At 38.1% G+C, this 12,333-nt stretch overlaps 1 protein-coding gene across 1 annotated transcript in view; it reads left to right on the forward strand.

Annotated features, from left to right (window-relative positions):
• NBEAL1 (neurobeachin like 1) overlaps positions 1 to 12,333 on the forward strand; it is a 2,263,075-nt gene that overhangs the window by 1,326,763 nt on the left and 923,979 nt on the right. Inside the window, exon 36 of the mRNA XM_044075407.1 lies at positions 2,525 to 2,682. Within this exon, the coding sequence (XP_043931342.1) occupies positions 2,525 to 2,682 (158 nt within the window). The remainder of the gene's footprint in view (positions 1 to 2,524; positions 2,683 to 12,333) is intronic.

Consider the following 12,333-nt stretch of genomic DNA (forward strand, 5'->3'; position numbering starts at 1 on the left):
TTTAAGGTTCCTTTTATTTTTAAAAATAAATTTAGGTTCATCTCCTACTATGTTCCTAATATCACTGTCTAATAATAATAATCCCCAATGTTTCTTAAAAATATCAATAATAGATTGTATATGAGAAGTAAAGTGAACTGAAATTCTGGTTGACGGCAAATTGTCACGCCGTTTAGTTATACAAGTAGATGTGAATTCTGAAAAATAAGGACGTGCTGTAGTAGTGCTGGAGGCCCTAGTCCTACAAATAGCTTCATTAACTTCATAGGTGTTATAACCTCTACATAAAAGTGTACCTTTCAAATAATCTAATTCATGTTCAAATCCCTCTTCCAAAGGATTAAGCCTCGAAGCTCTAATAGCTTGTCCCTTAGCCACACTTTTGAACACATGCCTGGGGTGCATGCTTGTCCTATGTAGTAAGGTGTTCCTCCAAAAAGGAAATATCATTTAAAGAATAATTCATGGTAAATTTTAAAAAGCTTGATAAAGTGTTAATTTCTTCATAAAACTTAATTAATGAGTCCTTTTTGGATGTGAATATTGAAAGATTTTATAACGGACTAATTAATACTGGGATACATAGGAAAGCTTGTTCTAGGAATACCTTACCCCCCCCCCCCACAAACACACATACACTCCATCAAGTGCCCATACTGCTAATTGAACTCAACTGCCTGGACCGTAGGCAGGGCTTAATCCTTCTACTCTGCTGGAGCTGAACTAACTGATTCCAGATTTAGTAGAAGGTAGCCATGGGACATAATGGCTGAATTAAATGTGTTTGTAGTGGCTGACCTCCTTATCCTTAAGCTATATTGCAGTTAAATTGAGGAGATGATCACTAGTTGCAAGTAGCAGTGGAGTACTGCTAATAGATGTGTTACTTACAGCAGTGTTATCTGCCCTTTAGTGTCTCTCATGAGAAAACATTCAAATATGTTCTACAGGAGTGAAAAATGTGCTCCTAATAGTTGTGTAGGACAGCATTTTAATCAAATTCATAGGGCAAACTTATATTTTAATTTTTTTGTGATTGTGACTTTCAGAACACTAAACTTATTCAGGAACACAGACAACAAAAAAATAAAAACACAGTATTTTTCAGTGTTCAGTATGTTCATAATTATGGGGATGAGCATGGAATAACCTTGTCATGTTTTCTTTTGAGATTTGATTGCAAATTTTAATTATATTCATTAAGTTAACTTTTAAATATGTAATTTGATGTCAAGTTGTCTCCCTTTGAAGAACTTTTTTTCGGTTTGAGGTGCTTGTTTTTTGTGTCAGTAAAGGTAATATTAGATTCAAATTCCTTTGGATTTTTTCTGTTACCTACAAAGAGCTTTTTGACTGTGTCCCAGTTTGGATGTCTCATAGGTGACTGTTCTGTTTTCTTAAATGGATTGATGGTATATCTTCTTGTTCACGTGGAAAGAGACATTTGTCCTTGCCATTTTTCATTAATTAGTGGATTGGCACTTGTCTTATGTTTTCCAGTGGTTTGTCTTCTTGCTTGTCATTACTAAAGTCAGTCTCCTGTTTTTGAAGAGTGACTGCTTGTTGTTATTGGCTCCCTTCCTGATGTCAGAAATATGCTAGTATGGATCCAGACACTTCATCAGAAAATACTTTGTTATTCAAACAGAAATAGAAGCAAGTTGCAAAACTTGATGTAACATCTTTCAGGAGTTTTTACAAGGAGGGCATTGAGCAATGCACCCCTACCTCTTATAGATATACTAAGTTAACGACTGCTGTCCCTCAGAGAAAGGGGAGCATACCAAGGTACAACAGTCTTACTTTTGACATATAATCCCCCTTGTTTGCATTTTTAGTTCTGTATTAACAAAAATCTCTATTACGGTCCTCAAACCTTCAATAGACATAATAACACTTCCTGCTTTATTTTATCCTTTGGCAGGCTTCATTGCCATGCATGTTGGCCTGTAGTGCTTCCAGTCTCCCAAGTATTTTTATCTCAGCCATGTCTTTTGGAGTTGGGCATTTTTCAGCTAAACTAATCATCAGGACTGTTGTCTTCTGAGCTCAGTTCTGTAGCAGTTCTTCTACCCTACTTGCTTAGCGCTTGTTACTTAACGCAGACATAGGACCCATCAAGGAAGGTCCTCAGTGTTACATAAAATACATATGTTTTTTATCTTATCAGTTGACCTGTGACAAGACCCTTCTGTGGTCCCTCCAGCCAAACCTAAGTTGTTCCTTGTAAGGCGGTCTGACATACACTGGTATATCAATTGCTAGCAATGGGGTTATCAGATCTTCATTTCTCTTGTTTTACTTGAAGGTGCGCACTAGTGACTAGAAAGCAAACTGGAAGCATACAGGATATATTTGCCTATGTATTCTAAGCATGAATTCATTGTGCTGTCACAGTTGGGCACAGGTAGTGACTTAAAGAAAGAATGCTGATTAGTGGAGAGTGTAATTTCTGAAGTCTTATTTTTCATGTGTGCATATTTAAAATTAATTTTTAGTTCTCTGTACTTCTGTTAATTTTTAGGATTACTTTGTTGAGCCTTTCAGCCGAAAAGCTAGACAAGAAAACCTGCGATACAACAGTATGCTTAAGCAATTGAACACCCAGCACACAGCTACATTGAGGCAGTGGAAGGCTGCAAAACGCTACCTGAACTGTGAGAGGGGCCCATGGGCTGACAGGTATATAAAGATTTTTTCAGTCATCTGTTTTATTGAACATAGTTGCATTAATACACAATCTATAGTGTTTTCTATAGATTTCTCAACATAGCTTTACCTCATGCAAAAGCAAATTAAATGTTATGCACTCTTCAGTGGTATTCTATCTGGCATAGAGTCTGTTTTCCTAACTGACTGTTTCTTTATTGAGCTTGACAAACTCTTTCATCATAAAACTCATCAGAATCATATGTAGGTGCTGAGGTTAGGACTTGCTGTTTTTGGATGGTTTTCAAGTTATTTTTAGCCAAGTTAGATTCTTCTATTTCTTGCACAGTATATATTCATGCTGGAATGCCATGGGGTCCATTTTTGCCCCTTTTTCTTATGTAACTCTGTAGTCTCTGATATTTGTACTCTGAACTCTTTCATTTATGCTGATGACTTTACAATAGAAATTTGCTTCCTTGGTTGTATTACTTCTATTATCGTTTGAGGTATGCAAACCTGGTCATCTTTTTGTAAACTGATGTTTTTATTTTTATTTTTACCTTTTTAACGTCCTGCAGGAACTTGCCGTAAGGCTCCTCTGCCTGCACAAAGTTGACCTGCTTGTTTCTGGTGGTGGAAGCCTGGCATTCCCATGCTAGGTGAGAGCTCTGTGGTACATTTTTTAATTGGTGGGAATTCCAATCAGCCCTGTATTTCCTGAGGACACTTTGGTGGTAGGGAATAAGCCAGCATGCTGGTTCTGTGGGGTGGCCTACATTCTTTACTTCGGAATACCCACCTTAGCAGTTTTCTACTATTGTTGTTTTCCAAGGGGAAGCATGCCTGTATATGTGGAGTTCGCCTAGACTTTACAGGTGCAAGTGCACACAGTTTGGGCTTGAATTCCACTGAGTGTAACACATAGTACTCCCATTAGGTACCAACTATGTGATGAGCCAGCACCACTACACTCCCCCAAGGAAGTGCGATGGGTTAATTCAAGATAACCTGTTTTTTTTGGGTATGACTTGCACTGATTGGATATGTCTGACTGGCTGCTTTGTTGGTAATTTATTGCTCTTAAAACCAATCTGTGTGTGACATCTGTCAGTCATACACAAGATGGATTGTGTACACTGCTGTGTATGCTTCAGAGGACATGAGTATATGCCTGGCTTCATGAGCCAGAGTGAGGGAGGAATTAGTACAACTCCAGTGACCTGGATTTGGTTTGTAGCCTAGCACTGGCGGAACTGGGGATAGGTAGGAGTAAGGAGATTTAGCCACTTGCCTCTCCTGGGAGTGGGAAGTGTGGTGGGTACCTGGGGAACACATGGAGAAGAACAATTTCTGTGGGGGAGACTAGAGAAACTACTTCTAATGCTTGAGGGGAAGTGACAGGACTCCTTGCTGACAGTGTCCCTTGGTGGCTTGACGGACACCCATTAGGGGCAGCCCACAGCATGTCCGCCTCCAGCCCTGCAGCTAGGCATTTACACAGATGGTAGGGCTAAAACAAAATTCTCAAGCAACTCCTAATGATTGTTTTAAGTCACAACCCCTCCTGGTTGATGCTAGCCATGGTGATGGGGGAGTAAATGGGCCTAATGGTTGGGTGCAGCCTGATGTTCAGCAGGCAGTGGGGGCAAAGAAAAAAATCATTGCAATCTGAGAAAATAGCCTTAATGGGGAGGGGCCAAACTGAACTTTGCTGGAAACTCCGAGATTGCTAACACTTTCCCCCGGATGTCACTAAAACTTAACGCCTTTTATGCCAAAAGCAGCATAATTTATTAATTTCAAAATGGCAATGGTAGTGTAAGAAGCTAAAAACAGATGTGGACAGAGAGCAGTGTGAAACAACAAAAGCTTGCAAACTACTGAAAATTAAGATAACTTGATAGCCGTAAGATAAACAAATAAAAGAAAAAGTGAAGTAAAAAGGAGAACAGCTGTAAAAATTCAGGAGGAGACTGAAAGCACTGTAGTAGTGCTGATGTGGAAGAGCTGCTGGTAATGGCAGCTGAAGTAAAGAAATTAATTCCTTGACCTTAGAGAGAAAGATTAACCAAATACTCTGAGATTTTCAAGATAAGTGGTTCCCTGTCCAAATATATAAATGCAAACAGCAGAAGGTTGCAAGATATCGATGTTTTAACTTTGCTTTGTGATGAAAGAACTGGTGTATAAACTGCTGAAATGGAGATGAAAGAAAAAATGGTGGAACAATTAAAATACAAATGGCACTTAACTAGCTGAACTCAAGAATATGTCATGCAGAGAACATGAAATTTACAGCTGTACCAAAAAAAAGACTTTATGCCTCAACGCATGGGCTTAGGCTTCCTAGTGCTGATATTAAAATAGAAAAAGCATGTAATGTAAATATTCCTGGTTCACAGCTGAGCAAGCAGCTGAAAGTTGTACTGAATAAATAGACATCCCAACTAAAGAAGGAAATCTATTCTGTTTTGTGGAGGAAAGAAACAATCTTAATGAAAGACTGTAGAGAGAAGTTTATGGGTAATGACTTTTCATTACAAACATGAACTGACACAGGTGCTTTTCTTCTCTTCCATAGCAATCTGCAGAAAAATAAAACTTCATTTAAGTTGTTTGTATTAATTTGAATTTTTACTTGAAATAAAAACTTGCACAGACCCTCAGCAGGCACAAATTGAACTGGCAAAGTGAAAGGGACATTTGGAGGCAGTAGAAAGTAGCAAGGGAACAAACAACCAGACAACAGATAAAGAAAAGAAAACCATGGACACTTGTTCCTTTGAAGCCCTTTCTTGTTTTTCAAAAAGCTAAAACGAGATGAAACAGTTTTAAAAAATAAAATATAGGTGATTCCATAAAAAAATACCATGGGAACACTAGGAGAGGTCAGTACTTTTAAAAATATAAATCTGTTGTATTTATATATCACATCTGTTCATGTTTTATTGCCGATCCTTCATCAATTCCCAAATATTTATACACTCCCTCCTGCTCAAGTTCCTTAATATCACATTCCTGTCCCTGACTGATATTTTCATGGTGATGCAGCTTTCCTGATTTAGGTGTTGGTTTTGCACAAATTATCAAGACCAAATGATATTCTCGTATCACCTGGGAAAGTTTTGACCATTTGCAGCTGTACTTTCAGCTCATCTAATGACCTTAAATCATACACAAAAAGAAGACCAGTCTTTCCACTTGATTGTTTTATGAGAGCCAAATTGTAATCATGACCTAATCTGTTAAGTAGACAGGGTTAGAGCAAGACAAAAAACAGTGGTGACAGAGTCACCCTGGAATATCCCCCTTTGCATTTTTATCCCTGGGGATAATAATTTGTCCTTTATCATGACTTAGCTGCAGAAAATAGTAAGGTTTCACTCTGTATAATTTCTCAAAGTCTTTTGGGTTTCTAGTACCATCATGGGAATAGGCCCCATTTCTAAGTTAGCGAGTATGATTAAAGTTCATGAAATTAGTGTTGTTTCAGTCTTTGTTAGTGAAAAGTGCTCTTTGCAGCACCTGCAATGTGCTTGGAATTGACCCTCCTGCAATTCATATGGAGCTGCATGTATCAATAGCATAACTAATTATGATTGTAAATTCTCTGAGACCTATTGATCCTACCAGTATTGGAACTGTCTGGGTATCCTCCTTCCACATTGCCTACGTCTCTGCCCACAAATCCTGATATCTCACATCGGTTCATCTCTCTGCATGCAACACAGTGTAACCGCTGTATGTAGCAATTTTAGTGATCGGTGCTACTTTTGTTTCCTTTTCATGGAATGCTTTCTCAGGTTTTCTCACATCTAGCAGTTGTGCTAAGGTTTCTTTAGTTTTTTGGGTTTCTAATATGATGACTGGAATGGACCCCATTCCCAAGTCAAAGTATGATTAAAGGTCATGAAATTTGTATTGTTTTAATATTTGATGCTAGCCAGAAGTGCTCTACGCAGCACCTGCAGTGTGCCCAGTAATGACTCCTCCTGCAATCTGTATGGAGTTACATGCATCAGTAACATATCTAAGTACGATTGTAAATTCTTTTTTATAAGCCCCGTTGCTCCTACTGCTACTACTATTACTGCTACTACTACTGGAACTGTCAGGGTATTCTCCTTCCACATCGCTCTTGTTTCTGCCTGCAAATCCTGGTATTTTATGACTTTGTGTGTCTCTGTACATAATACACTGCAGTCACTGGGTGTATGTAGCAATTTCAATGATCAGTGCTGCTTTTGTCTACTTTTCATGGACTGATATATCTGTTTTTTCTTGCATTTATTTTTTGAACTGTTGGTAATGGGTGATCCCGTGTGCTATAAACATCATAATTTTCTATACAGGTGTGTGGCTCATGTTTCTATTGTTTATCAACCACTTCAATACCATAATGCTTGTACAATCCCCACTTCAATACCATATTGCTTGCTCAATCCCCAATGCAACAGTCTTGCCACATTATTATGCCTTTCAGTATACAGTCCTTCTGCCATTAGTATATCACAGCCAGCAACAAGATGTGCAACTGTTTCAATTATGTTTTACAAAACCTACATTTGTCTATTTCTCCCACATGTTCAATGGAGTTTGTAAACCAGCGTGTACATATTCCACTATCTTAGGCTGCCAATATTAACCTTTCGTCTTTTGGTTTCACTTCATCTGTCCTTAACCATTCCTGCATTCTATCCTGATAAACCTGAAGTTATTACAAGAGTTTTCTGTACTTGCGACTATATTTATGCATTTTCCACATTTCTTGCCTGTTCATCGGATCCTTCACCTTATATTCTTTTTTCTGTTTTTTGGCACTTTCAGTTGCTGCCTGATTTTTACCTACTTGTGGTTTGATTTCCATTCCCAACTGACTTCGATATGCTTCTGCTAAACTAAGCAGGGAGGTCATCTTAGACTTATTCTTCTCATGTTTCAAAACTTTAACTACGTTTGGGTCTTGTGAAGTCAGCACATATGTATGCAGTCCCACAGTTGCAGATCTGTACATGTAATCTATTTCAAAGAGGCCCATATCTCCTTCAGAATGGGGAATATATAATCTTGGTATGCATTGATTTTTATAAATGATTTGATGAGCATGAAGCATTATTCTTGTTTTCCTCTCTACCCTATCCAACACCTTTTGGTACCAGTCAATTAATTCCTAAACTGTAAGTTAGTACAGGAAGAGCAAACTGGTTTATAGCTTGGACTTAGTTCTTAGATGTCAACGCTGTTTTCAGTATTAATTTAAGTCTTCTAAAATATTGCTTACTAAGTTTTATTTGCATTTGTTCATGTTTTATTGTTGATCCTTCATCCAATTCCCAACTACTTATACACTTCCTCGTACGCAAGTTCTTTTATATCACATTCTTGTCCCAGACTGGTATTTTATTAGTGCTGTGGCTTTCCTCATTTAAAGGTTGCTTTTGCACATTTATCAAGACCAAATGACATTTTTATATCACCTGAAAAAGTTTTGACCAGTTGCAGTTGTGCTTTTAGTTCTTCATCTGATGACTTATATGGTTTTAAATCATCTACAAAAAGAAAATGCAAAATCTTTACACTTAATTTTCTGGAACCCAAATTGTAGCCATGAACCTAATCTGTTAAGCGACAGCTTAATGGGTTAAGGGCAAGACAAAAGGGCATTGGTGACAGAAAGTCACCCTGGAGTATCCACAACATTTTTAAGCGCTCTTTTATCCATGAATGTGGGACTGTCAGATGCTTTTTTGTAATCTATCCATGCCATACTTAGACTCTTCCCCTTTTTACAGTTCTCCATTATGATTTTATTTAACAATAAATTATTCTTTTTTCCATTACTTTTTTTATTACACTTTTCTTCTGTTGCCATGATTGAGTTTTCTTCTAAATGACTATAAACTCTATCAGCATCAGTTCCAGTGTATACTTTATACATTATCGGAAAGGAAGTTATTGGTCTGTAGTTTTTAGTATAGCTTGCAGGTTCGTGCTTCAGTAGGAACATTGTTTTGCCTGTTGTTAACCATGCTGGTGTCTGTTCAGGGTGCACATATAGATAGTTCTTAATTATGGCTAAGTCTTCATGCAAATGTGGCAATACTTTTAGCCAAAAGTTGGGTACTGCATCTGGGCTTGGGATTTTCCATTTAGGAGCTTTTCTTAACTTTGTTTTAAGCTCTCTGGCAGTTACTTCACCTCTTTTCATATCCTGTACATTTCAACTCCTTATTCTTTCATTTGCTAAGGATGTGTGACTTGCTCACTACAGCAGCAGATCTCCAAGAATAGGGCAACAGCAGGAGTTAAGCTACCCTACCTGTTTCCCTTTCTCTGGGTAACTGGATTATCTCTAAGTAGCATTTACTTAGTGTTTACATTATTCTGTTTACTCTTCAAGCCCTACTATACTTCACAGTAATATAACACCCCAAAAGCTTTATATATATATATATATATATATATATATATATATATATGTATGTATATACACACACACACACACACACACACACACACACACACACACAGTGGATATAAAAAGTGTACAGACCCCTGTTAAACTGCCAGATTTTTGTGATATAAAAAAATTAGACCACATTACATAATTTCAAAATTTTTTCCACCTTTAATGTGACTTATAACCTGTACAATTCAATTGAAAAACAAACAAATCTGTTAGGGAAAAAATATAAAAAATAAAATATGTATATATATCATCATCCTCATCTTCTTTCGGCTGTTCCCGTTAGGGGTCGCCACAGCGGATCATCTGTTTCCATTTCTTCCTGTCCTCTGCATCATGCTCTTTCACACCAACTGCCTGCATGTCCTCTCTCACCACATCCATAAACCTCATCTTAGGCCTTCCTCTTTTACTCTTACCTGGCAGCTCCATCCTTAGCATCCTTTTCCCAATATACCCAACATCCCTCCTCAGCACATGTCCAAACCAACGCAGTTTCGCCTCTCTTGCTTTGTCTACAAACTGTCCAACCTGAGCTGACCCTCTAATATACCGATTCCTAATCCTGTCCATCCTAGTCACACCCAGTGCAAATTTTAACATCTTTAACTCTGACACATCCAGCTCTGACTCCTGCCTTTTCGACAATGCTACCATCTCCAACCCATATAGTATAACTGGTCTCACTACCCTCTTGTAGACCTTCCCTTTCACTCTTATTGGTACCCGTCTGTCACAAATCACTCCTGACACTCTTCTCCACCCATTCCACCCTGCCTGTACTCTCTTCTTCACCTCTCTTCCACACTCACCATTACTCTGAACTGTTGATCCCAAGTACTTAAACTCATCCACCTTTACCAACTCCACTCCCTGCATCCTCACCATTCCTCTACCCTCCCTCTCATTTACACAAATATATTCTGTTTTAGCCCTGCTGACCTTCATTCCTCTCCTCTCTAAAGCATATTTCCACTTCTCCAGGGTCTCCTCAACCTGGTCCCTACTCTCACTACATATCACAATGTCATCTGCAAACTTCATAGTCCATGGGGCCTCCTGTCTAATCTCATCTGTCGACCTGTCCATCACCACTGCAAATAAGAAAGGGCTCAGAGCTGATCCTTGATGTAATCCCACCTCCACCTTAAACTTATCTGTCACTCCCACCGCAGTCCTCACCAATGTCACACTACCCTTGTACATATCCTGTACCACTCTTACATACTTCTCTGCCACTCCCAACTTCCTCATACAATACCACAACTCCTCTCTAGGCACCCTGTCATATGCTTTCTCTAACTCCACAAAGACACAATGCAACTCCTTCTGACCTTCACTGCATTTCTACAACAACACTCTTAGAGCAAATATTGCATCTGTAGTGCTCTTTCCTGGCATGAAACCATACTGCTGATCACTAATCATCACCTCCCTTCTTAACCTAGCTTCCACTACTCTTTTCCATAACTTCAAGCTGTGACTGATCAATTTTATCCCTCTGTAGTTACTGCAGCTCTGCACATCACCCTTACTCTTAAATTTGTATATGTGTGTGTGTGTATATATATATATATATATATATATATATATATATATATATATATATTTATATATGTATGTATATACATATGTATATATGTGTGTGTATATATATATATATATATATATATATATATATATATATATATATATATATATATATATATATACATATATACGTATATATGTGTGTGTATATATATATTTTATTTTATTTTTATTTTTATTTTACATTTGTTGACCGGGATAGTCCGACTGGATACATGTCCATTTTCAGCAGAGTCCCGGGGAGAAAAGCTCCAACAGGGTTAAACAATGATATATTGTTACAAAAGACATAAAGACATATTACATTGTATTAAGAGTGAGAAGATTATTACAATAGAAGGTACAATTGATTACATTACATTACATTCTGGTTAATTCACACTTAGTTGAATAAGACAAAAATTGCCTACTTGTAAGTAGAATTGCTCATGGGAAAGTTAGTCAGGGTTTGTACATGGACAGAGCCAATGTGATTTATAGTGGATTTTTAGTTCTTTTTTGAATAGAACTAGTGATGGTAAAGACGTTAGCTTATTGGGAAGAGAATTCCATACCTTGCCAATAATATTGGAGTACAGTGAATCTCCGCCTAGGTTATGGGACTTGCAAGTTTGTATTAAGAGTTTGTTAGATGAGCGAAGAGAACTTAGGTTGGAGTAAGGGGTTAGTATGTTCTTTAGTGCAGGGGTTTTATCTGGATGTTTCAGGATTTTAAAGGCTTCTATGAGTTGGTATTCCAGTAGAAGATTAGGGAGTTCTGGCCAGTCAAGTTTTTTCAGGCTAATACAGTGGTGTGTTCTATAGGGTAGGGCAGTGATGAATCTAGCAATGTGGTTATAAGAAGTGGAGAGACGATTGAGGTCAGACTTGTTGAGGTTCGTAAGGATTGGAGAGGCGTATAGTAGGGTGGATAGGAGGTGCGAGCGGGCAGTAGCTAGCCTAGCGGCTGGAGTTAGGAAGGTTTTTAACCTATATAAAGACCCTAGTTTTTTGTTAACCATTTTAATAGTTTGGTTGATGTGGGTGTCAAATCGAAGTTTATTGTCAATGATTACTCCTAATAGTTTAGCGTTGGTAGTAGGAGAAATAATGGAACCATTGTTGGATTGAATGGTAAAGTGTGTGAAAGGTGTTGGGTTGGTTGGGTGGAAAAGAAGTAGTTGGGTTTTTTTTGGGTTTAAGATGAGTTGATGGTCAGTTAGCCAATTTTCAACTTTGGTAAAGCAGTGTTGGGTGGTTATTAGAAGGTTATCAAGGATGGGATTAGAACAGATGAGAGTTGAGTCATCTGCATATCGGATGCAGGTGGCTTCGGGGATAACTGAATGGAGGTCGTTTATGAATATTGAGAACATAAGAGGTCCTAAGATGGACCCTTGAGGTACGCCTATACTGTTCGGTAGTAGGCAGGAGAGTTTGTTCTGCCACATAACTGCCTGTTGTCTGCCTACGAGGTAGGCCTGAAACCAGTTTAGGACTTGGGTGTCTAGATGTAAGGTGACTAAGGTTTTGAGAAGTAACTGGTGGTTTACCATGTCGAAAGCTTTTGACATATCTAGAAAGAGAGCAGAGGAAATATTTTTGTTATTCCGGTTATGGTTAATTTTCTCGGTGGGGGGGAAAAA

The sequence above is a fragment of the Protopterus annectens genome, chromosome 6.part1 (genome assembly GCF_019279795.1).
Source record: "Protopterus annectens isolate FY-2018-M chromosome 6.part1, PAN1.0, whole genome shotgun sequence".
In the NCBI taxonomy this organism is placed as follows: Eukaryota; Metazoa; Chordata; order Ceratodontiformes; family Protopteridae; genus Protopterus; species Protopterus annectens.